Below are 27,617 nucleotides of genomic sequence, written 5' to 3' on the forward strand. Positions count from 1 at the left end.
GCCCAGGGATGAGTCATTCTCTCAGTGAATGCAAGATGTATTACCTGAGTCTTCCCACCTCTGTTGAAAGTTCTAGGTGACGTGAATTAAAGAATATATTGACTATTCAAAGGAAGACATGCTGGTCAGTATTTCTGTGCAATGTCTATTTTTTCCTAGGTACAATTCCTGAGAAATGAAGTTCAGAGAGTCAAATATAAGAAATCATTCTTTAGCCAGGTACATGGTTTAATCTACTGAGGGATTAAACTGTAAGGAAGACCAACAGTAGAAGTAAGGCTTGGAAAACCTGAAGTTCTTCCAAGAGTGGAAGCACTTAAAAGACACACTCTTGAGGCCAGGGAGCTGGGTTTTCTGAGTCAGGGCCAGCAAAGCCCTGACCTTCCAACTTAGTCCAACTGTTTCTCCAGGTGAGTTCCATTGTGAAGCAGAAATTTCCAAAGAAAACTGCTGAAAATACAGAGTCTCCTGTGCAAAAGTGATGGCACAGGCCACTAATCCCCATACTAGAGAGATAAAGCAAAGTAAATCTGAGTCCAGGGCTAGTCTAGTCTATACAGAAGGAAGAAGCAGTAAAATGGAAGTTGTAGGTGACCCCTAGATTAATTTGTAAAGGAAGCACATGGGTGATCACTCCTCAACCATGTTGATTAAGCAGAGTGATTTACCAAAGTGTTCAAGGTTACTCCCTGTGTGCTGGTTCTTTTGTGTCCCAGCACACATGAAAACCAGGATGTCAAAGTCTCCTAAGGACTTTTTTCAAACAAACCACCAGTTACTCCTGTAACTGAAGGTAGGAAAGAATAGAATATCTTCCTCTGGGTCCACTCTAGCCCCCATATTTTTCCTTGGGCCATTTCAATAATATCAAAAATTTCCAGCTTTTTAACACTTTACTAAGAAAGATGTAAAGAAACAAGCACACAAATACCAGATGCCTGCAAAGACACAACTTCCTTGTGTGTGCATTTGCTTTAATAGAGGAGCTGACTGAAGATCCCCTAATTTCAGGTCTTAGCAGGGGTCAGGGCTCCTGGATTCCAAACAGAGTTCTGAGTGCCTTGTTCACTTCTTTTTATTCTTTTGTCCAAAAGTCTTTTGAAGCCACGCCCAGCATCTTAGGTTCCTGGGACTGTCAGAAACAGGATCCTGGTCAGGGCAGTCTCCACCATCATAGGTCTCAAGTTCTAGCCCTTTCTCCCTCAGCAAGCTTGGTGAGGGTTGGTCTACCTCCTCTATATCTTTGTCTTGGTTGTTGTTGTTTACATCTCCTGAAGCCACATGTGTGTTCCTCTGACTCAAAATCTGGGAGACATCTGTGCTCTTCTTCATGGCACAATTGAATCTTTGGTAGTATCTCAGGTTGTCCACGCTCTCAAATACACAAAAGGAGTATAGATCCCAATCTGCAAACCAGCCATCCTCAGAGCAGTGGCTTGACTCTCCACAAAAACAATGTGGATAAGACATGGAACAACTTGTACTCATAGCTGGCAAGACTGGTGCACTTATCAGTACATGTTCTTCAGAATTTAATGTATCTTTGTCAAAACTGGGAGAGGACTGCATCATCTCCTTGGCTTTATCTATGGAAATCAGTGGCCAAGTCCTTGACCCTCTGATTCAGAGAAGACTCTAGTTAGTGGATTTTACTCTATACTCCATGGCTTCTCCCAACCACGACCCTGTCAGAAACTGGGGATTAAACCCACAATCCTAGCATCTGCTTGCATTCCCTAAGTAGGCAAGATTCTGCTCCGTCTGAGGGCAACATCCTGTCTTCCCAGAATCTAAGGGAAAGAAGCACATCTGGAACAACAGAATCAGAGGCATGTGGATCTCTGATCTTAAGGCCAGCCTGGTAGTCAGACCTACTTTCCTGACAGCCAGGGCTATACAGGAATGCCTATGCTCAAAGAATAAAACAAAACAAAAAACAAAAAACAAAGGAGTGAAGCTGATCAATATAAGATGATATCTCTCTGGATGTTGTAATGATATTTAATAAAAAAAAAAATGAGCCAATACATTCCTCACCCACCATAACTACAGGAGAGACAACCAGCCCACTCAGTGAAGTCGTTGGAAGGGGTGGCAATCTAACCCTTTGTTAGGGTCAAGCCAGGCTATCAAGAATCTGGTGACTGCCTCAGACATTCTAGAGCAGTCCGGGCCACTTCTTGCCTCACCTGACACTTACCATGTCTCCACAGCTGCTCCACCTTCCGAGGGGATCTCACTTTTGCCTCTGAAGCAATCTCTTCCAACTAACTTTCTCAGCATCTCAGGTGATTTCTCTCTCTGCCATATGCAGGGGACCTACGTTTCACACATGTCACTCTACCTGTGGGACACCAGTTCTGTTGGTTCCCCAACCAAGGTGCCTCAAATTGCCCAGAAGAACAGACTCTCAACACTTAATTAATTAATTTGCCAATTAGATTGAAATATATTTTTAAAAATTTCAAGATGTCAATAAGGTAATAACAAAGTCATCTATGATAGTAAAAGTTCTATCCCAATAGTCTAACTTTTAGATATATTTACCTCTGATTCCAACTTGGCACCCTGTATCTCTACCCTCTCGCACTCATGGCTCCTGCATTCATCTCCCTGTGTTTCTCTCCCTAGTTCCTACCCCTCTCTGCCTTCTAATCACTAGCCCCTCACCACATCAATGTAAAGGGATAGGAAATATCTTTCAGCATCACGCAATTGTCTAGAGTTAAACATTATAGGCAAATGACTAGACAGTCAAAGGGGAAAGTGCTCATGGGCCAGCAAGTTTATTTGGGGTGCCTTCTTTCAAGAGAAAAAGATCACATAAAATGATCTCTCACTCACTCTCTCTTTCCTGATAGGGGGATATATTAGATTGAATTACAGGATGCAGCCTGCCTTATTCCACAAGAGGTGGATAGGATGCAAGTTCCAAGCATCCAGAAGATCTCAGTCCCCGAAACTTGATATCTCACCTGATCTTCAGTAGAAAATGGAATCACAGCCAAGCAAGCTCTAATGCCAGCTAAGTAATGAGACTTGCTAGCTAGCAGAGAGCAAGCAGGCAATGTGGAAACTTGCTTCCTCTATGTTCTTATATAGGCCTCAAGATGAAGGTGTGGCCCAAATTAAAGGTGTGTGTTCCAGATTCAATGTCTGGATTAAAGGTGAGTGGCTTCTGCTGGGAATGGTGACTAATGTCTTTAATCCAAGCACTATCAGAGTGAATCATGCAGGTGGATCTCTGTGAATAGCCAGCTCTACAAAGTGTGTTCCTATATAACCAGTGGTATTGCAGACAAACCATGGCTCATAGAAACAATAACAATCACAATGACACAGTTATGTGGCTATCTTGCTCCATATCCAGATTAAAGGCCTGTGTCTTTCAAGCTCAAAGAGATCTGCCTTTAACTGGAGTGTTCCTACTTCAAAGACCCCGATTACTTTCTACAAATTAAACAACATATCCCTTGAAGGTGTGACCTTATGTTTTGGATTTTGCATAATTCAAGATGTAATCAAGTTGACAACACAGAATAGAGATCACAGAGTGTATTTCTCTGTGTAACCATGGTTGTTCTGAAAATTGCTTTGTAGATCAAAGTGACCACCAATCAAAGATCTTCCTGCCTCTGCCTCCCTGGTTCTGAGATTAAAGGTACATGTCAACATGATCTGCTTGGAAATCCTATTAAGACTACTTTCTTTTGCTGACATCATGAGCAGTTGCTAATTCTGTATTCCCAGCAGAGAGATGGTTAGGGGGAACATCTAAGTGCAGAAATGAAGCTTCAGGACACAGACTCTCCTCTCCACCTGCTCACTCCACAGTCACTTTGTCTGTCTCACATTTTATGTCCTGCCTTTGACATGAATAAACATAACATTTCCATCTTGTAGTGTCTGTGTCTGCACAGAAGGTAGGCAGGGAACTCCTGGGATAGCTGAGCTCCAGGCTTCCCTGAATTACAGTGGGTACATGGATGTCTGTTTTTTGTCTTCGGCAGAACTCTCCCTGTGAGGATGAGTTACCCTAAGTACGTGGAACAATAAACCTCATGCTCTTGTATCAATCTTTCATCAAGCTGAGTGCTGAGGGGTTGAGCGACTGAGCTCAGACACTGAGAGGTCTGTTGAGTTAAGACAAACTTTGCACTCTGTTGTTTCTAAATACTGAAAATTTGTCCACTTTCTTTCCATTGTTGAATACATGGTAAAGCTCTCTTTGACAAAGGCACCCTTTAGGCTCTGCACTTGTACCGAGTCAGCTGCCTTATCCCATCGCCACCCACCTCTGCAGGTATATAGAACTGCTTTCTTCCAGAATCTAACTGGAGCTGCATTTATTTCATTGTGAAGAGGCTTTTCTAGGACAGCTCTGTCCAGGACACCAAAGTTCTACTCTCTGAGCTGTCTTTCTCGATCTTGGCTTCGTTTCTGCAGTTGCTCCATGGCTATGGTCCTGGTGTACTTTGTCCAGTGTATAAAACTGACAGAAGATGCTAACTGATGACTTCTCACTCACACATGCAGGGTTTGGGGCCAGCTTTGTGATCCTGGTTAAGTCCATAATTAATCTTTGCACTCCTTTGTCTGCAGTGCCAGGGAGGTGTTAGTGATCCCCAAAACACAGACAGGAGCTAATTGATGCAACTCACAGCAGGGTATTTACTCCAGCTAGCTTGCATTCATCCCTGCCTCACACCACATTCACTCAGGACAGTTTGTGTGTGTATTGGGCGGCTAACCCCATATGTCCATCAGGGAAAGGCTTTATAGAAGGCTGTAAGCAGGGAGTCCATGTGTAAACATCTAATTGGAAAGCTTTTGTGGCCTTTAATAAGTTGCCTGGTGCTGGGAGTTATAAACTTAATTTCTGTTCTCCTCTGAATTGGTGCAGGTTAGGCAAGGGGTTGGCTTGTAACCTGGGGGTGTGTGTTTGTTGGGGGAATGACCTGGAGATGCAGGTCTTGTCGAAGGTGGAACCCAGAAATGCTGGTCTTGTTGGGGATTAGCCTCGAGACAGAGTTTTGCTGTGGGGCAATGTGGAAACTAATGTTAGGTACTAGCTGGTTACTTTACCTGTGTTCAAATATAAGTCAGGTTCTCTAAAATGGAGCTGAACTTAAAAGATTTGGCATCTCAAGGCCACACCTGCAATAGCTAGAAAAGGAGCCTGGGCAATGAATAAGTCTGGCCAGAAGTATGAATGTTTCTTGGCTCCCAGCTGCAAGCCTGTGATTGCTTCCAGTGGAGGGCGCTCAGGAGCTAACAATGCACTGTGACAGTTCCCCCTGGTCAGCCCTATCCCTGAGTGCTTGAGAATTTCTGCTCATGCAATTTCCACTAGGCTGTCAACACCCTCTGAGCTGAAATCTGATAGTCATTTCAGACCTCATACATGATTTTGTGCTTTTATTTTACCGACGGGATTAGACACTGCCAGGCAGGCTACAGTTGGATTGTGTGTGAACCCAAGATCTAGACCCCATGTGCCTAGACACCAACCAAAATGCTTGGCATTAGAGTGTGAGTGTGCAGGAGATATGGTGCTGTCCTGTCAGCAGTCTGATCCTAAATCACACCTTGATTGCAAACAGCATAGTTGATTTTGTTTCTAAGTGCTTTAGTTTTCCAAAGGAACCAGACTTTTCCAGGCTGTACTAGGATCTTTTGCAAAAATCTAGAGTCCAGAAAGAATGGAGGAAACACTGGACAGAACCCCTGGTGTCTATGTGCGATTATATGAAAAATGTGATAGAGACCCAGTTTCATTTTGTTTTTAGGTCCTCTCCGCTGCCATTGTTTCTCAGTATCTCTGGGCTGTGTTGGATCTCTACACTCTCAAAACAGTTGTCACCACGTTGATTCAGCACAGGGGTTTCTCAAAGTTCTCAAGGTTACTCCCGGTGTGCTGGTTATCTTATGGCCCAGGACACATGAGAACCAGGTTTCCTAAGATTGCCTGAAAACTTCTTAAAAAAACAAAAAACAAAAACAAAACACCATTTATTCCTGTGACCTAGGCTCCAAATACAAAATAAGCTGGAAAAAAATGGGATGTGACACTTCTCAAAATAAAATTCCCTCACTCTGGATGCAATTGTCTAGAGTATAATAGGTAACTGAACAGACAGGCAAATGGAATGGGATAATGGGCCAACAAATCTATTTGGGGTGCCTGGTTTAGAGAACAGTGTATCCTGATCTGTATCCACTCTACACTTCACCGTTTCCCTAAGTCCATTTCAAGAAGAAAACAAATTTCCAGCATTTCTTTTATTAAGAAAGCTGTAAAAAACCAAACATGAAGTAGATGGCTGCAGAGAACTTGCTGCCTTTGTGTGTGCCTTTGTTGTGATACAGGAGCAAAGAGAAAATCCCCTAATTGCAATTCTTAGCAGGCATCAGGGTTCCTGGGCCCCAAATAGAGTTCTGGGTAAATGTTTGCACTTCTTCTTCTGGCCAAAAGCATTTGAAGCCATGTGCAGCATCCTAGGTTCCTGGGACTGTCAGAATCAGCATCCTGGTCAGGGCAGTCTCCAATATCATAGGTCTCAAGTTCCAGTCTTTTCTCCCAGAGCAAACTTGTCAAGGTTTGGTCTGGCTCCTATATACCTTTGCCTTTGTTGTTGTCCACGTCTCTTGAGGACACTTGTGGCTCCCTCTGACTATAACTTTGGAAGACCTCTGTGCCTTTCATTGCAGAATTCAATCTGCTGAGGTATCTCAGGTTGTCCAACTTCTCAAATACATAGTAAAAGGAGTATAGCTCCCAATCAACAAGCAAGCCATACTCAAAGCAGTGTTTTGGCTCTCCACTGAAAGAAAGTGGCTGAGATGTCTAAGATCCTCTACTCAGGGTTGGCAAGTCACATGCACTCAGCAGTCCATGTTTCCAGAATCTGCTGTGTTTTTGACAAAACTGAGAAAGTACTCCCTCAGAACCTTCGGGTTATCCATGGAATGCTGAGGTCAAGTCCTTCGCTTATAAAGTGAAGTCTCCAGTTTGTTAATTACACGCTCCCAAGCACTGCACTGTGGAAAATTGGGTGTTAAACCCACAATACTGCCATCTATTTACGTTGCCTAAGGAGGCAAGATTCTGCCCTGTCTGGTAGTGCAAGACTTTAGTCTCAGCACCTATAGGAAAGAATCAGATTGGAGATAGAAGCAGAGGCAGGTAGATCTTTGATATCAAGACCAACCTGGTAGTCACGCATAGTTTCAAGACAGCTAGGGCTACACAGGAAAACCTAGGGTCAAAAATCAAAACAATCAAACAAGAAAGGAGTGAAGCTTCTCAAATTAAGATCCTATCACTCTGGATGCAATTGTCTAGATTTAAAATTATAGTGGACTGATGAAACTGGCAATAGGGGAAGTGCTCATGGGTCAATAAATGTATATGGGTTGCCTGGTTTAAAGAGAAAAATATCGCATAGGAAGATCTCTCACTCACTTTCTCTTTCCTGAAAGGGGATATATTTGAGTGACTTACATGATGCTATCTGCCTTATTCCACAACATCTGAATTGGAAGCAAAGTCCAAGAATCCAGAAGTTCTCAGTCCCTGAGGCTGGATGTCTCAGCAGGTCTCCAGTAGAAGATGGAATCACAGACAAGTAATCAATAATGCCTGGGAAGTCCTAAATCTTGCTATCCAGAAGAGGGAAAGCATGCAAGGTGAAAACTTGCTTCCTCTGTGTTCTTATATAGGCCACAAGATGAAGGTGTGGCCCAAACTAAAGGTGTGTGTTCCAGATTCAATCTCCGGATTAAAGGCGAGTGTCTTTTGCTAGGTGTGGCGACTCAGACCTTTAATCCAAACACTATGGGAGTGAATCAAGCAGGTGGATCTCTGTTAGTAGCCTGGTCTACAAAGTGAGTTCCAACGATTTGAGAAGAGAAGTATAGTGCTAGGGAAATGTTAGTGATCTACAAAATAACAGATAGGAGCCAATCTGATGTAATTCATAGTAGGGTTCATATTTTATTATTTTATATTATTTGAATTAGCATGGACCCTACAAGAAACCACCATCATGTAGGATGGTTGTGGTGGTTGAGGACAATGCAGGAGCCAGAACCATGGAATGAGGTCTGGCAAGAAGCCCAAAGTCTCCTTTTTCAGATCCTCAGTTCTCCTACAGAGCAGCAGCCCTTATATCACTTCACCACAGGTGGTGCTGCAGCACTGGCGCTCCAGGTGGTGTGGACCTCAGTGGTCACACAGTGGGCTCCCTTCTCTAGTTAGCTATGACTTGTCGCACAAGAGTTAAACATTATACAATCCAGAGGCTGGAAAGAACCCAGATGTCCCTCAACAGAGGAATGGATACAGAAAATGTGGTTCATTTACACAAAGGAGTCCTTCTCCACAATTAGAAACAATGAATTCTTGAAATTTGCAGGCAAGTGGATGAAACAAGAACATATGTATCATCCTGAGTGAGGTAATCGATACACAAAAGAACACACGTGTCATGTACTCACTAATAATTGATACTAACCCAAAAATCTCACAGTACATGTGATACAACCTACAGAGCATATGGAGTGTAGAAGGAAGAAAAATAGGGGCTTCCTTTATATTTTTGACTTAAAGTAACATTTTATTATTATTTATTCGATATATTCTTTATTTACATTTCAAGTGATTTCCTTTTTTTGAATCCCCCCTCCCAGAAAGTCTCATAAGCCTTCTTTTCTTCCCCTGTTCCCCAATCCACCCTTTCCTGCTTCCCTATACATAAAATCTGACCACTGCTCCCCACAGCCATCGATGGCCTTTGTGTAATATATAATAATATTATTATAATATAACATATACTTGTATAATAATATATACATTAAATCTGACTCCCTCTCCCCGCAGCCATTGATGGCCTTTTGATATATTCTTAATTTACATTTCAAATGATTTCCCCTTCCCTGGATCCCCATCTTGGAAAGTCCCATAAGCCCTCTTCCCTCCCCCTGTTCCCCCATCCACCGCTTCCCAATTCCCTGTCCTGGTGTCCCTGACACTGCTGCACTGAGCTTTTTCCAGGACCAGGGGCCACTCCTTCCTTCTTCTTGGGCCTCATTTGTTGTGTGAGTTGTGCGTTGTGTATTCTGAGCTTCTCAGATAATATACACTTATCAGTGAGTGGATACCAAGATTGATCTTCTGAGACTGGGTTACCTCACTAAGGATGGTGTTCTCCAGCTCCATCCACTGTTCTTTTAAGGATAAAGAAGGTGCACCTGTAGGGGAGGCAGCTGCGCTGCAATGGCGGCAGAGCTTGAGTTACACACGTGTCTCTGTGCCACAGCAAGGGTCAGAACAACAAGAAGGTGGGATATCTCACTCCTGCCCATGCTGGTTCCCAACACTTAGGCAAAGGACTGGAAATGGAGAATATCATCCTAAGTGAGGTGATGCAATCACAAAAGAACACACACGGAATAAGTGGATATTAGCCCAGAAGCTCTGAATACATAACACACAATCCACATATCAAATGACTCCGAAGAAGGAAGGAGATGGCTCAGCACCTGGAAAGGCTTGATGCAGCAATGTAGTGGAGCAGCAGGACAGGGAAGGGGGAGGGGAATGATTGGGAAATGGGCGGAGGGAATATAGGACTATGTCAATATATGTAAAAGGCATTTTCATTATGAAATGAAAGTTTTACTGAAGCAAGTAAAGTCACTAATGGAAATGTCACACACATAACCTTTACGACAATAGGACCAGTGAATTTGATGAACATATAAATCACTCTAGATGAAAGGTCTCATCATAAATTTTATTACTATATTTGTACTACAGATAATTTCACTTTATTATTACACACACAAACATGTATGTATAAACACATAAACATTATTTCTATAAATCAGGTGATGAAGGTCAGTGTCATTTTTCTCTCAAAGCACTGCTTGCAGCTTTATTTTTTAAATATTATTTTGTAGTGTATTTTTGACACTGTAATTCAGTTGCTTTTTGTTTATATTTCCTGTCTCCAAAACACCCTTTGTACCGCGCCTTGCACTCCTAATCTTATCTCATTAATTATTACTGATATGTCTATATTTGCATATATATATATATATATATATATATATATATATATATATAGAGAGAGAGAGAGAGAGAGAGAGAGAGGGAGAGAGAGAGAGAGAAAGAGAGAAATATAAATTATTGAGACTGTAAAACATACATGGTAGAAGTCTCGGTCCATTGTGTGCATGCTCTTTAGTTGGTGATTCAGTCCCTGAGAGTCTCCTAGTGTCCAGGTTAGTTGACACTGAGGGTCTTCTCATGGACTTCCTGTTCCTTCAAGGGCCCTCAATCCTTTCCCCAACTCTTGCAAAAGATTCCGTGTGTTCTGCCCAATGTTATGCTGTGGGTTTCTGCATCTGTTTCAGTCAGGTGCTGGGTGGAGACTCTGAGAGGACAATTATGCTAAGCTACTCTCTGGAAGTCAGGGATTGGTGCTTGCAAATGGGATGGGTCTCAAGTTGGGCAGGGTATTGTTAGGTCATTCCCTCATTCTCTGTTCCATCTTTTCAACTGCATTTCTAGTAGACAGAACAAATTTTGGGTGAAAATGTTTTGGTTCAGTTGTTGTTCTTAAGGCCCCCTGGGGCTCCTGTCTGGCTGCAGGATGTGGCCTCTTCAGGGTCAATATCTCATTACCATGCATTTATGCTAAGATTACCTCCATAGACTCCTTGTTGCCCCCAATTTAACATCTCTGGCACGTCCTAAAGATACCCTTCCCTTTTACTCCCACCCACTGCAGATTTCAATTCATTTTCCTGGCTTCTGGTCCTCTCTTTTCTCACACCACACGTTTCCTGTTCTCTCTCCATTCAGTTTTTATTTTCCAGACAGCGTTTCTCTGTGTAGCCCTGGCTGTCCTGGAACTCACTCTGTAGACAAGGCTGGCCTCGAACTTAGAAATCCGCCTGCCTCTGCCTCCCAAGTGCTGGGATTACAGGTGTGTGCCACAACTGCCCAACTTCCCCTTCCACTTTCGTATCCGCTCTCTTATCCAGTTCCCTCTCTTCCATCTGCCTCTTATGACTGCTTTATTCCCCCTCTGAGATTGAACCATGCTCACTTGGGTCTTCCTTCTTGTTTAGCTTCTTTTGGTCAATGGAGAGCAGAGTGGATATCCTGTACTTTATGGTTAATAATTCACTTGTAAGTGAGTACATACATGCTTTTCTATTTGTGTCTGGATTATCTAAGTTTGGATGATAGTCTAGTTGTATCCATATATGAGATGCCTTTTAACATCTTTACAAAACTAACTGCAGGTGGATCTTACACATAACTGGTAAATGCTGAGGGCATAACTTTTATAAGAATCAAGAGAAACTAGGTCTGTCCATGTTAGGCATCCTGCCCATGACATTTCTACAAGCAAGCCCCTGGTCCAAATGTTTTGAGCAGATTCAGCCCTGGTAGTGAAGTTATTCCGAGGTCACCACCTGATGTACCAAATGAGGAGCACCACAGGGACTTCACAGATGGCCACATCTGGCTCCTTGTGACTAATGCTTCCCATCCAGCCACAGGGAGGACCCACAACTCCAGCTCCAGTGCTCATCCAAATTCTCCTCATTATGGGCAGAGACCATGTGCTCAACATGTCTCAAAACCACAACATACTTGAGGTCACCACACACCACCCAATAGCAGCACTCAAAGAAGGACACAGAGAATCATTCAAGCCTGATAAGCCAAAACAAACTTCAACAAGGCACAAGGAAGAACCCTACTCTTAGTCTGACTGGCAGGTCCACCTAGTGTCCTTGATTGGCCATTGAGTCTTACCCCTCCTCAAGGTTAGAGTGTGCTTCCAGTCATGTGCCAGACCTTTTATATATCTCAGGTCAGGTTTGCACTCCCATAGCATTTGTGCCTGTCCTCCAAGAACCTCATCCATCTGCACTCCCACCCAGCACTGGAGGAGGACACACCACTGCAACTGAGGCTGTTCAGCTGCTTTCTCCTCCCCTTTGTGGGCAGTGATCCTGCTTTCATCATGACCTGAATTCATAGCTTGATTGAGAATTCCTCACAGCAGATCCCCTTCTTCTTCCTGAAATCAAGGTGTTAACCTGTTACTTGACTTGCACGGGTGATATAAAGCTGTTCCATCAGTGGAAGGATTCCCAGGCTTTAATCATTATAGAGGGATTTCAGGAAACATGTGTTTTGCTTGGTGGCTTCATACAATTCCATTCCACCATATGATAGGTATGAAACAACCCTGGGAGAAAACCAGGAAACAGATGACACACACTGTGGAGCACTATTGTGGAACACTCTTGTTAGTCATCATGTCTTCCTCAGTGGCAAGGTGGAGAAAAACCCACAATTGTGTTAGCACGGGTTCTCTAGATCAACATATGTCATAGACAGTGTGAATTTTTTTGTGTATGTAGAAGTAAGATTTATTATAATGTCTCACACACAGTTGTCCTCTTCCAATAATGGCTGTCTGCCAACTTGAAAATCACAGACTTATCTTCTAGGGAAACGGAGCTGCAATTTTCCTGAGCCCAGCATGAAGCCAGAAAACAAAACTCTTGTTTCCTAAAGTCATTCTTCATAGTTAACAGCCTGGGCACCCTTCCCCTTGTGGGTCAGATTGACACCTCCACTGCACCTGAGGAATGGTCTATGCAAGCTATTCACCTTGATTACAGGAAGAGGAAGGCTGTGCTGTGAAGAAAGCACAGGTCTGAATTTAGGCCCTGTTAAGTGCAGACTCATTGCTAAAAAGGGGAGAAGCAGGCAGCTGGATAGCCTGAGTTGGAATTGTGGGTTGTCCCCTAGGGCTGGTTGTTGTGAAAGCCCTGTTGCAAGGCAGGCACAAATGCTAAGGGAGTGCAAACCACTCCTAAGATCTGGAAAATGGTTGGGCCTGGACCAAAAGCACACTTTAACCTTGAGGAGTGGTAAGGCTTACTGGCCAATCCAGACCTCCAGGCAGACCTGCCATTCAAAGAAAGAGGCTGGATCTTCCGGGTACCTCTCTGCAAGTTCACTGTTGCTGTGCAGGCCAGGATAGTTCACTGTTTCAGACTCTGAGATCTGCTTTTCCGTGCTGTGCTGTGAGGGGACCTCAGGGAAATTATGAAATCGAGACGTGGTAAGCACAAGATATCTGCCCACAATGGGGAGGAACAGGTGGCTGAGCAATGGGATCTGAGGTGGAGGAATCTATCAGAGGTTGGATGGGAAATGTCAACTAGATGTGATTACATGTGAGGTTTCTAGTGGTGGTTCTTACTTGCTATATCAGGTGGTGACCTGCGAATGACTTCACTATCATGGTTGAATCTTCCCAAATCATTTGCATCATTGGTTTGCTTGTAGAAACATCATGGATGATTTTTTGGTCGTGGGAGAAGGAATTGCGTGTAGAGCATGGTTACTTCCTTCAGACCAGAATAAGAGGCCTTGCTTATATGTGTTCAGAGTACCTGAATTCTTAGTGTTCTGTTCAAAAACTGGTCCCCTGTGCCCAAAAGTTGAAATTTGTTCTCTACATTTTATTCTACCATCTTAGTGTAGAGTTGTTTAAACCACATGGACTTCAGACAAATTAAGTATCATACATATGTATTTGTTTGCATCCTTAAGACATGTAGACATTCAATATTAACTGCAGCATTTTTTCAAAGATCCATTCAAGCCATAAGAAAGTTGACAAAACAAAAAGATGGTCTTATTTTCCGGGACTCATATTTAGTCCAGGAATATTTTAGGTGCCCTAGATGCTTTTTGTTTGTTTGTTTGTTTGTTTGTTTGTTTTCCTTTATGATATTGAGCATTTTCCTTGAAGTATCTGCAAAAAATAACTGAGATGAAAATCTGAGGTGGATTGTATTAAATCTGATGATTGCTTTTATTCCTTTCCCCTCATCTTTTGTTAAGTCTATGTTTTCATGAATATGGGCGATCTTTCAGTCTTATTTATTTATTTATTTATTTATTTATTTATTTATTTATTTATTTGTATTTTTATTTCTTTCATTTTTTTCATTACACTTGGTACTTCTCTGCTGGTCCACCATCCCAAAATTACCCATCCCATTCCTTTCCTACCCTATCTGCAAAAGCATGTCTCAACCGTCCAACACACAGCTTGAAGAACTAAAAAAAAAAAAAAAAAAAAAAAAAAACTTTGATAAAATCTTTAAAATCATTTTTCAATTTAAAAATGTGATGGCCATAAATATACAATAAACCTATAGATCCGCAAATAATTTAAACCAAAAAATAAAATTTTCTTGACCAAAAAATAATCAAAGTACTAAGTGTGGGAGCTGATCCTGTCCCACAGTTCTCCATACCCAAATACTGCAGTGAGAAAGAGGAGTGCTGACAAGCCTTTGAGTACAGGTAAGAATGCCACTTCTGCTTAAAGAGATCCCCACAGAGCACTCAGGTCAAAAGAACTGAGGAGCTGCCTGGGACATGATCCTTCCATTCTCTGCCTGCTCCCAATGCTGATCCCCTGCCACAGTACTTCACATCCAAATCCTGTGCTAAGAGAGCTGATCTCCCATGAGTAACATCACACCTGTAAGCACAGGTAAGAACTCTACTTCTGCTCAAATTCCAGGCCCAAGAGGGATCCATGCAAAGCCATCAGAACCCTGGAACCAAGGAGCAGCTGGAGACAGGATCCTACTGGATTCTGTCTGCACCTAGGATCTAGCTGACTATGTGCCAATGACCTCCATACCAAAATTCCTCCTGGGGAGAAATGGTTTCTTAAGAGTTACTGACACATAACCTTGCAGGAGAGCCAAGCCTCAGTCAGACACAGATTGGCTAACACCAGAGGTAAGCAGAGAGCAGGACACAAGGGGAAGAACATAAGCAACAGAACCCAAAGCAAATTGGTATCATCAAAATCTGGAACTCCCACTACAGCAAGCCCTGGATACCCCAACATATCCGAAAAGCAAGAATCAAATTTAAATCATATCTCATGATGATGATAGAGGACCTTAAGAAGGGCATAAATAACACCCTTAAATGAACACAGAACAGAGAAAAACAGCCAGGATCCCTTAAAGAGGAAACAAAAATCACTTAAAGAGTTTCAGAAAAAAGACAGCTAAAGAGGGAAAGGAATTGAACAATACCATCCAGGATCTAAAGACGCACATAGATACAATAAAGAAGTCATACAGGGGCACAGCCCTGGAAATAGAAAACCTAGGAAAGAGATCGGAAGTCATAGATGCAAACATCAACAGAATGCAAGAAAGAGAAGAAAGAATCTCATGTGTAGAAGATACCATAGAAAACATTGACTCAAAAGTCACAGAAAATGAAAAATGCAAAAGGTTCTTAACCAAAAACATCCAGGAAATACAGGGAACAATGAGAAAACCAAATCTAAGAATAATACTTACAGAAGAGAGCAAAATTTCCCAACCTAAAGGACCAGTAAACATCATCAACAAAATTACAGAAAGAAAAAATAAAAAAACTTCCCTAACCTAAAAAAAGAGATGCCCATGAAGATACAAGAAGTCTACAGAACTCCAAATAAACTGGACTAGAAAAGAAATCCCTCCTGTCACATAATAATCAAAGGACAAAATGCACAATTCAAAGAAAGAATATTTAAAGCAATAAGGGAAAATGCTCAAGTAATATATAATGGTGAGCCTACCAGAATTACACTAGACTTCACACCAGGAACTGTGAAAGACAGAAGATCCTGGGCAGATGTCATATAGACCCTAACAGAACACAAATGTCAGCCTAGGCTACTTTGCCCAGCAAAACTCTCAGGTACTATAAATGGAGAAAACAAGATATTCCGTGACAAAAGCAAATGTACACAGTATTTTTGCACAAACATAGCCCTAAAAATGATAATAAATCGAAAATACCTAACAAGGAGGGAAACTCCCTAGAAAAAGCAATAATGTAGTCTTCTATCAAAAAAAAAAACAACAAACAAACCAAAATAAGATAAACATACAAATATAAAAATAACATGAAGCAACAATTACTATTCCTAAATAACTCTTAACATCAATGGCCAATAAAAAGACACACTAATAGACTGGATATGCAAACAGGACCCAGCATTTTGCTACACACAGGAAATGCATCTCAGTGACAAATACAGGCACTGCCTCAGAGTAAAAGGTTGGAAAATAATTTCCAAGCAAATGGTCCCAAGAAACAAGCTGGAGTAGACATTCTAATAATGAATAAAATTGACTTTCAACTAAAAGTTATCAAAAAAGATAAGGAAGGACCCTTACACAGTCATCAAAGGAATAATCTACCACGATGAACTCTCAATTCTGAACATCTATGCTCCAAACGCAAGGGATCCCACATTCACAAAAGAAACTTTACTAAAGCTCAAAGCACACATTGCACCTCACAATAGTAATGGGAGACTTCAACACCCCAGTCTTAGAAATGGACTGATCATAGAAACAGAAACTAAATAGAGACACAGTAAAACTAACAGAACATATGAACTAAATGCATCAATATTTGTAGAATATCTCTTTCCTAAAGCAAAAGAATATACCTTATTCTCAGCACCTCATGGTGCCTTCTCTAAATTTGATCACATGATCAGTCACAAAACAGGCCTCAACAAATACAAGAAGATTGAAGATAACCCCATGCATCCTATCCCATTAGCAAAGACTTAGGCTGGGTTTGAAAAAACAGAAAGCCCACACAAACATGGAAACTGAACAACACCCTACTCAATGATAACTTGGTCAAGGAAAAAATAAATTAAAAAAAATTAAAGACTTTTTAGATTTTAATGAAAATGAAGGCACAACATACCCAAGCCTCTGGCACACAATGAAAACCGTGATAAGGAGAATTATAGCTCTGAATATGTGTAATTCCCACAAACCTATGGAGATTAGAGGACACTCATACACTAATATCTTTTCATTCACACTGAGCAGTAGGGCCCAGCCTTAGAGGAGGTGTCTTGAAGGTGTCTTGAAGGCACAGTGCAGCAGAGGCAGGATTAGGTCTTCAAATTAAGTCTTAATTACAGATGGTATGCCACATCTCATCTGAGAAGACAGTGCTCTAAACAGCAACAAATATCAAATACCAAAGACTCTGAGTAAAAGGAATATAAGCCTTAACGATGAGGAAATGATGGAGAATAGAAACAAATAAGTTATTAAGGATATAACTTATCCTTATATAGAGGAAATGAAATTCAAAACGTAATAGGAACAATTGACATTTGTAAAAGATAAACATGTTTAAAAAAGACAGATTTGTATACATATTCAGAGCTATACAAAAAAGACAGATTTTTAAATAGAGCAGACGTTCGCTGGTAGAGGGAATGACATTAAGAAGATAGGTTTTGGGAAATTTTACTGTAGACAATCACAGCACAGCCAATGGTTTGTGTCTCAAATGTCTGTGCTGACTTCACTATATCAGTGAGCATTCCACATATCTCTGCAGGAGAGTCCCCTAATTTGTAATTCAGTTTTCACTTTTTCAAGATAACCTGTTGTGTTTTCCTTCACATACATGAATTAATACAAGATGGGAAATTAGAAAATAATTCACTCTCCTTGTATCAGATCTTTCTTCATCATCGTGTCCCCTGCCACTGACCCCCTTAAACTTTGATCTGCGATGTAGCTGTTGCCTCTCATATTTCACCGTGTGTTGTCCAAACTGACCTGTTACTCAAGGGGAAAACCATGCTTCATGTGCAAATCTACTTCCTGTTGCTGCAATGGACAGTTCACTACATGATTCCAATGGGGAATTGTAAAACTCCGTGGTGGCACAGCCTTTAAACTGAAGTATTGCAGAATTTTAATCAAGAGGAAAACATGGTCATTTTGGTGGTAAACAAACTGGCAGCAAATTGACCTGAGTCACCATAGCTTGTATTGGAAACTGTTTTCTAAAAGGCTGAAGACACAGCTGCCTTAGAAGTAATACGCCTTCCCAGGGAGAAATCACTCTACACACAATTAAACATTACTTACAAATCTCGTTAGTGACAGCATGAATTCAGCTCTGGCTAATGCTTTTAGTTTCACGCCCCATGCTATATTTTGGAATAATTAAATAGGTACAGGAGAATGCAAGTCTAGCCAATTAGGTAGATGGGAGATTCATATTTATATTTATATTTTTATTTTTATTTTTTGAATTTTATATATTTTTAATTTTCTTTATATTACTTATATTATTTTGATTGATTGATATTGTTGTTTTTACTGTTTTATTTATTGATTTTATTATTTTTTTTTTTTTGTCTGAAAAGTTCACGATGTCCTTTCTTTTTGATAAGGGAACTTCATCTTGTGGACGACTGTATTTTACACATCTGTATTTTCCTGCAAGGAAATCTGCAGTCTTTTCCAGTTTCTATCTGTGATGAACAAAATGACGATGAAATCAGAGGAGCGTGGGTGGGACTTAGCATGGCTGGCCTTTACTGTGGGCGGGGCGTGACTGGCGTCTACTCTTTGCGTGGGCGTGGCCCAGATGACAGAGGGAGGTGAACAGGGCCGAGTGACTGAAGGGGAGGTGTGCAGGGGAGAGCTGGGCGGAGCTTAGCATGACTGACCCTTAGTATGGGCGTGTGTGGGTGGTGCCCGGTTGACTGATGGGATGAGTGTAGGTGGGGCTAAGCTTGAGTGGCTGTTACTGTGGGCGTGGGCAAGGCCTGGGTGACTGACGGGGAGGTGTGTGGGTGGGGCTGAGCAAGAGTTTACTCTAAAGATGTCTGTGTGGATGAAACGTGGTCATTTTAGGAGACATAAAATAAAACAAACTGTGAGTTCTGATGCGCAAAGGCGAAGCAGGAAATAAGAATCCGAAGATATAAAATGAATTTACAGCTGCAGGGAACTGTGTGATGTCACAATTCACCATTACATCATAATTTATTCCAACTAGATTCATGTTTTAAAGTTGCGTGTATGCAAATCGGCCGGGCTTGCTGTTTCTGTGGCTGAGGTTTATGCAAATGAGGCGGGCGAGCCCAGCCCTTCATGAATATGCTAATCGTGACGGCTCTCGCCTGGGAGAGCACAGATGGAAATGATTTATTTCATTGGATTTAAATTTATGCAAATCGGGCCGAAGGTTTCCCTGGACTCAATTATGCAAAGGATGTAGGTGAGCCACGACTTGTCATGAATATGTTAATGTACAGTGCTCAGCACAGGGGAGGCTCCATAGAAATGGTTTATGCATTTCTATTCAAATCTATGCAAATCAGTCTGCTTCACATCTGAGCAAGAGCGCTATGCAAACGAGGCAGGCGAGCCCCGCCCCCTCATGAATATGCTAACCACACACTGCCTCCTCCCACACTCTCTAACCTCACATTATTATTACATGCCTATTGTTTGCATGTAGATCCGAGGAGGAACACGCGTATGTGACATCAACATTTTAATCCCAGGACAGGAGAGTCCAGTAGACTTCAGGTTCAGGTCATCCTGATCCAGAACAGATTTAGGAAAAGACAAGCTCAGCCGCATGCCAAGTGTTCCATTGATGCTGGGGTTCAGCTGTGCAGCTCTTGGAGTTCAAGGTTCATAGACAAAGTAAGGTCCAGGACTGCCCTCTCTCACACTGCAGTATTTGGGGATGGAGAACGTGGCGCAGATATAGCTCTCACATTTAGTATTTTCATTAAATGTGACAAGAGAATCTTATTTTTGGACGAAATTATTTGGGGTGCTATAGGCTTCTTGGATATTTATGGCCATACTCGTTTTTAGGTTTGAGAAGGTTTTTTTTAATGACTTTATTGAAGATTTTCTTCTAGTAGTTTGAACTGGTTGCTGGCAGATTGAAACATACTATTAGAGAGAGGTGGATAGACAATGAGATGGGCATTTTTGGGATTGTGTACCATGAGAGAGGTAAGAACTAGACAAAAATATGAAAGTAATAAAAGAGTTAAAAGGTAAAAAAAGACTGAAAGATCTCCCATGTTCACGAATATATAGATTTAACATAATCTGATGACAACAAACTAAAAGCAGCAGTCATCAGATTATTACAAGCCCCCTAAAATTTTTAGTTCAATTTTTGCTGACATTTCAAGGATAAATAATACAGATAACATGAAGGAAATTGTTCTAACAGCACTGTGGATGCAGATCTCAGATGAACAGCTATGTTGTGCTATTCTATCCTTAGAATATGGCTGGTTTTGACTCTAAGAAGGCTGGTTCCAAGGATGTCCACAGCTGTGCCTAAATCCAGACCAGAAGGAGTCCATTTTAACTCGCCCTGACTGTGCTCTGTCTCAGGGCTAAGTCAGCACTATAGTCAATTCCTTTATAGTTTCATTTTTATGTGCATGGTTGTGTTGCCTGCGTACATCTCTGTGCAATACCTGCAAGGCCAAGGAGCATCAGAACCCTTGGGACTGTATTACAGGACTTGATTAGCTACCAAGTTGTTTATGGGACTGACCCTTATCTTCTTTCAGTTCACAATCTTCTTCCCTAGCATGCTGCCTGTCTACCTGTGATTTTATTGAAAAATGATTTGACATTTTAATTAAAGTATATCTCGTTATACATTGTTCTTTCTCAATGCCTTCCCCACTTCTTCCCTTCGAAGTCATTCATTTTCAGTATGTTTTAGAAAGTATGTACAAATATGAGGATACAATATGATGAGTGAATTTCTGTTGGCTGTCTGTATGTGATTCAGGGATGAACACTTTGATGAACACATGCATTGGTAAGCAATTTGAAAAGTCTCTCTGCCTCAGGCTAATTCTCCCACTTGAGAGACACTTCTGTGTTTCCACTTTCATGGTCAACCATATCCCTCTGGAATAATAAACCAAATTAAACTAATTCAGAAGTAACCTTAGACATTATAATTTATGATTACAACACAAAAGGCACTAGTACACGCCATAAATTTTTACAAATGCAAAAGTTCTTTCATGTAACTTAAGAGAATTGTGGAATACAAAAAAGTTTCCTTACTGTTGCCTTCATGTGTCTTTTCTCAGTGCATGTTTACAAGTTCAAATAAAATCAAGGGACATCATAAAGTCTAAATTGATTCTTGACATGTCACAGTTTTTTTTTAGAAAAATAAATAATCTTCAGTGAAACAATGTAAGTGTGTTGCTTCAGATTTTGTCAAATTCTTTGTAGTCACAGATTATGTTTGGTATTCTTGATTGTTTTCAAAGACTATTGTAATATGTAAGGGCTTTAGTAGATTGATTGCATACCAAAGAGTTTCCTCTTGTACAAGGATACCAGAAAGTGCAAAACATTAACCCATCGTCTGAACTAGAGGGACTTATAATTGGGCATAGTTCAAACTATAAAAAGAATTTTGAGGTATTGCCAGGAGTGATTGATGGAGACAGCACTCGAGACATAAAAGTAATGATAAGACTTTTGAGAGAAACAGTACAGATACATAAAGGACAAAGAGTAGCACAACTTCTCTTGTTGCCATATCTTAAACTGTCTACCCCTGTGTTAAAAGCAAAAAGGGGACAAGGACAGTTTGGATCCACTGATGTGCTAGCCTTGGTTCAATATATTGGGGCCCGGAAGTCTTTTAAGATGGTAAGGATTAATGGAATGGTAATTAAATAAACCAGAGTGAAACAAATTCTATATAATAAACAATGGGATTTAATCATATTTAGAACAACTCCTCCAGAGTCATGTGGAAGAAACTGATGACCGTCACCTGGAAAGGGCCGGATGCTTTGATTTTCTCTGGGAGGAGATATACTTATGTGTTCCCACAGGATGCAGACTCCCAAGTCTGGATCCCGGATTGGCTTGTGTGACTGGTGGCTGTCGGCGGCAAAGAAAATGAAAGGAGGAGAGATGGAAGACTGAAGTGAAACTACTAAAGCTTTTACTGGCTCTCAGGAGACTGCCAACATGGATTCAACTGAAGAATCTGACAAGAGAAGCTGTAGAGTTGGTGACTGCTCGACAGCAGCCGCAGACTCTTGAGTTTATTTTCCTTGCATTGTATGATTAATGGTTATGCATGCAGACTTACTAATTGTGTGGATTCTGGCATAGATAAACATACGACAGTCATGATTTTGATGAAGCGTCCTGCATATGTCATGTTGCCAGTAGATTTGAAGGATGAATCATGATATGAAAATACAGCTATACAGACTTTAAAGAAATTGTAAAAATTAATACGACCAAAGAGATTTGTGGCTGCCCTTATCCTAGTTTGTAGCAGGAAGTAAAACAATATGAAAAGGTATAGGACTATTGATGAGCTATTGCTTTATACAGGTATTTATGATAAGAATGTAATAAATGGATAAAAACATTGAAGGTTAGAAGGTCCTACAATTTTCTTGAGATTATGGACATTGATTAGCTTGAGACAGACCACCGTGGTGTTTGCTGTCCAAGGCAGTAGAGAAGGCTCTTGTAATGTATATGTGTTCATTTTTAAAGCATTTTGTCTTTTGATGGCATACAAATTGGTCAGAGCAAGAAGGCAATGAGAAAGCTTTCTTCCTCTGTGTTCTTATATAGGCCTCAAGATAAAGGTGTGGCCCAACCTAAAGGTGTGTGTTCCAGATTCAATCTCTGGATTAAAGCTGAGTGTCTTCTGCTGGGTGTGGTGACTCAAGCCTTTAATCCCAGTGCTATGTCACTGGATCAAGCAAGTGGATCTGTGTGAGTAGCCTGGCCTACAAAGTGAGTTCCAGGATAGCCTGTGATAATACAGACAAACCTGTAAACAACAACAATCACATTAACAAAAATATGTGTCTTCCTTGCTTCGGATACAGATTAAAGGCCTGTGTCTTTGGAACACACAAAAATATGTGCATTAAAAACAAGTCTTCCTACACCAAAGATATAAAATACTTTCTACAAAGTAAGCAAGAATCTTTTGCAGGTGTGTCATCAAATTTTCGATTTTCCTTATCTTGAGATATAATCAAGTTGATAACAAAGAGTAACAACCACAGAGAATGTTTCTCTGTGTAACCCTGGAAGTTGTGAAAATCACTTTGTAGCCCAAGCGTGTTACCAAGTCAAAGATGTCTCTGCCTCTGCTTCCCTCATGCTGAGATTAAAGGCCTGTGTCACCATGACCTGCTTGGAAATCCTGTTAAGAGTCCTTTCTTTAGCTGGAGTCCTGAGCAGATGCTAATCCTGTGTTCCCAGCAGAGAGATGGTCAGGGGGAACAGCTAAGTGCAGAGATGAAGCTTCAGGACACAGACTCTCCTCTCCACCTGCCCACTCCCCAGCCCCTGTCACTGTCTCACATTTTATGTCCTGTGTCTTTGAGTGTCCCCAATGCTCTTTGTCCGTTCTATTACGAAATTCATGCTGATGTTGTAGTTGGTAAAGGCAAACTTTGAACCTGGCAGGGGTACCAAAGCATCTGCCCCACCCCCACCCCCACCCAATACTGGAGGTCTACAAACTTGGTATTTGCTTGAATCTCAGTTGAAGCTGCATTTGCTTTGGTGTACCTTAGGTAAAAGACCTATTCAGCCCTACAAGTTTGCCAAGACTTGGGACACCACGCCCTTCTCCAGGAACATGACAAACTCAGTGCAAACACAAACCTCATTGCAGATGCTTTCATTTCTGTTCACCTAAGGTTTCCGGGATGGCACGGATTAAGGGTCTATTACTCTTACCTCTCAGCTGGTCTTTTCCATTTCACTGTACTTTGCGCTGTTGTCTTGGAGCCAAGACCCAACAATACCCTTGACTGACAGGAAAACAGTAGATGACCCCTTAAGACTCACTTGCATACCCTGAGTTTTAGTCAAATCGCGCAATCCTGGGCAAGTCTATAGTTAGCCCCCCTGTCCACTTGTCCAGACCTGTAGGGGCCACAGCTGGAGCAGGGACCAAGGAAGGAGACAAAAGCTCCAAAGCCCCCTAGATCCCAAGCTCTGACGCTGAGCTCCATGCACTGCCACTGCTTCACAGCAGGGGTCGCTGTGGGGCAGCTCTTCCTCCACAAAGGAATGACTGTGGTGAGCGCCCACCTTTTCCATTCTCAGGGTGCAAATAACTATGACTTTCCCACAGAGCCAAGTTCTTCATGGCTGTCAGCAGGCCCTGGCTGAAAGTCTGAAGATCATTTCTAACCTCGTGGGGGATTTTGTTTTGGTGCTTTTGTCTTGATAACCAGATCAGATTCTTCCTGGCAGGATGAGGTGGGATTTGATTCAAACCCAGGGTGCATTACTAAATGCTGACAGAAGAGCCTGGTGCTCAGTTATGAGTATGCAGGAGATGTGATGCAGACCACGTGTTTTCTGATTGTTTCTGTCTGCTCAGTTCCTTGTCATTTCTAAACCCTGAAAATCCATCCAGTTTTTTTCCATTTACTAGAAGAATGGTAAAACTGTCATTGGTAAAGGCACACTTTTGGCCCTACAAGTAGATCAAAGCATCTGCCTCACCCCACCACTGCCCACCTCTGGAGGTCTACAAAATTGGTATCCACCAGAATATCAATTGAAGCTGCATTCCTTTGTTGTGAAGGGTTTTGTTTGTTTGGTTGGTTGGTTTTTTGTTGTTTTTGTTTGTTTGTTTGTTTGTTGTTTGCGTGCTTGTGACAGAGTTTCTCTCTATACCTCTGGCTGTCCTGGAACTCTCTCTGTGGATCAGGCTGGCCTCGAACTCAGAAATCTGCCTGCGTCTGCCTCCCAAGTGCTGGGAATAAAGGCATGCTCCACCACCACCCAGCTTTGTTTGTTTGTTTGTTTGTTTGTTTTTTAGTTTTTCAAGACAGCCCAGTACAGGACCGTAAAGCTCTGCTCTCTGAGCTGTCTTTCTCCCACACACCTTCCCTTCTGCAGTTGTCCCATGCCTATGGCCCTGCTGTGCACTTGTCTAGTGTGCAAGACGACAGAAGGCACTAACTGATGGCTTCTCACTCACATATCCAGGGTTTGGGGCCAGGTTTTGATCCTGGCCTAGCCCATGGTTAGTTGTCCTCTTGCTTGTCCACACTGTGGATCACACAAAGGGAGCCTGGCCAATGCATGAGTCTGTCCAGAAGCATAAGCTGTTCTCAGCTCAGAGCTTCAGGCCTGTGACTTCTTCACAGTAGAGGGTGCTCAGGCGCCAGCGCTGTGCTTTGAGCCAACTTCTGATGCCAAGAGTCTTTTCTGAGCATCCCTGTTTGCAAGAGCTTGCTACCTGCAGCCAAGCAAATTTCTGCTCAGATGTCAACAATGCCGGGCGGAAATCCTACACCGGTTTCAAACTGGGTATGTGATTGTGTTTCTCGGTGCTTTAGTTTTGCTGACAGGATCAGACTGCCAGGGAGGCTGCAGTGGAATTCTGTCTGGACCCATGCTTCCAATGCTGCTGACCCTCAAGGCGTCACTTTCTATGGAGGCTTCCAGGTTATTTCCCTGGCGAGCACTTGATTTGGCAACAAGAACCCAAACATGGCGGCCCGATGGCTTCTCACTAGCCCGGTCTGAGGTTTACCCAGGCTTCTGGTCCAGGATAAGTCCATGGTCACTGCACTCTCAGACCTTTCCATATCAATAGGGGAGCAGGAGCCAGTGATAGAGTCCTAAACCAGAATGGTTCATTTGCAGAGATCTGCAGCTCTGCCTGCAAGATGCAGGCCAGCGACTACTGCAGCAGTGGGCACTGTGTCTCCAGGAAAGCACCTCTCCCACCTTCGCAATGTCCAGCACCTGAGCTTTGTGTTGTATGATCCTGGTTCACAACTGAGTGTGACCTGTCAGTCAAGTCAAGTTGCCCTGTGCTATCAGCAGGCAGAGGCTGGATCCATGTTGATTGTTTTTCTTCCTTCCTTCCTTCCTTCCTTCCTTCGTTCCTTCGTTCCTTCCTTCCTTCCTTCCTTCCTTCCTTCCTTCGTTCCTTCGTTCCTTCGTTCCTTCCTTCCTTCCTTCCTTCCTTCCTTCCTTCCTTCCTTCCTTCCTTCCTTCCTTCCTTCCTTTGTTCTTCTTTCTTTCTTTCTTTTTTCTTTTTCTTTCTTTCTTTTTTCTTTCTTTCTCTTTTCTTTCTTTTTTCTTTCTTTCTTTCTTTCTTTGTTTTTTTCATTCTTTCTTTCTTTGTTTTCACTTTGTTTTTGTTTGTTTATTTCTGGGTTTTTGTGTGTTTTTTGTGTTTTTTGTTTTTGTTTGTTTTGCTTGTTTGATTTTTCTTTTTGTTTGTTTATTGGTGGAGTTTTTGTGTTTTTTTGTGTGTTTTTGTTTGTTTCTGTTTGTTTGTTTGTTTTGCTTGGTTAGTTTTTCAAGGCAGGGTGTCTCTGTGTAGCCCTGGCTGTCCTGGAACTCACCCTGTATACCAGCATGGTCTCAAACTCAGAAACCCACCTGCCTCTGCCTCCCAAAGTACTATTATTAAAGGTGTGCACCACTCCTACCTGCCTCTGATGTTGATTATTAACAGCATAGTTGATTTTGTTTCCAGGTGCTTTGGATTTCAGATGAAGCCAGGCTTTTGCGGAGAGGCTCTGGTGGGATCCATTGCATACTTGGGGTCCAGAGGGGGTGGAGGGAGCCCTGCATGAAACGCCTGGAGCCCATGTGCTGGTGTCTAGGAAATGTTCTGTGATCCAGAACCATTTTCAATTTCTTTCCGGGTCCCCTCTGCTCACCTTCCTTTCTAAATGCTGGATGTGACTCCAATTTCTAATATTTCTGTATTAAATGTGCATCGCCTTAGGAACGTTTTCAGTCTGGCAAGTCACCAAAGTCATCCAATTGTCCCCGGCAAGACTGCAAATTGTGATCTGCACCAAATTTCAGCTTCAGTTGTGTTCATTTCCATTGTAAGAAATGTATCTTCCCCTCTGAAAAGCCTTTCATTCACTGAGATATTTCACAATACGTTGTCAGTGTGAATGTGAACTAAAACTTCTCCACTGTGTCATTTACAAAGCTCTGTGCTGGGTTTTGTCTGTATGGCTTTTAAATGCTGTATGGTTTATTAACGATATTATTATTATCATTAACTATATTATTGTTTTTATTATTAACTATCTTATTACTGTTATTAGTAACTCAGTAACTATTATTTTTACTACTACTACTATTGCTATTAACCACCACATATGGCCAAAATCTGCCATGAAATAAGACTTGGAACTGATTTATTCCACTACACTATTAACTTCAATATTGTTGTTGTTGTTGCTATTAATATTATTGTCAGTTTTAATGTGAACTACAACTTTCCAACTGTATCATTTACAAAGTTGTGTGTTGTGCTTTGTCTCTGTGTGGATTTTTAATGTTCTATGGTTTCAATGCTGTACCTGGGCAGTCCGGCCAATATCTGGCCATGAAGACTGGAGATCCACTTGGATCGCCTCAGTGACCCATAACTCCTTCTCTGCTGTTCTGCGGCACAGTTCCTTGTTGAACAACATCGACTCACCCCAGACAGGGAACCAACAACAGGCTGAAGTAAGAGTATCATCCAAGTTCAACTTGCTTTACTGGAGTTACAGGAAGGTCAGTGAGCAGAGGTTGCTGACAGGAGTGTGAGTGGACTGACTTACAGACACACAAATGACCAAAGCCCACCACAGCGTGGGCGATGGCTGACC

At 41.9% G+C, this 27,617-nt stretch overlaps 1 protein-coding gene across 1 annotated transcript in view; it reads right to left on the minus strand.

The window, feature by feature from the left end:
• Positions 1–1,065: 1,065 nt before the first annotated feature.
• The window catches only part of LOC127669352 (uncharacterized), a 34,416-nt gene continuing 7,864 nt past the window's right edge, over positions 1,066–27,617 (minus strand). Inside the window, exon 2 of the mRNA XM_052163159.1 lies at positions 1,066–1,586. Coding sequence (XP_052019119.1) covers positions 1,066–1,586 — 521 coding nt within the window. The remainder of the gene's footprint in view (positions 1,587–27,617) is intronic.

Source organism: Apodemus sylvaticus, chromosome 19 (assembly GCF_947179515.1).
Source record: "Apodemus sylvaticus chromosome 19, mApoSyl1.1, whole genome shotgun sequence".
Taxonomy (NCBI): Eukaryota; Metazoa; Chordata; class Mammalia; order Rodentia; family Muridae; genus Apodemus; species Apodemus sylvaticus.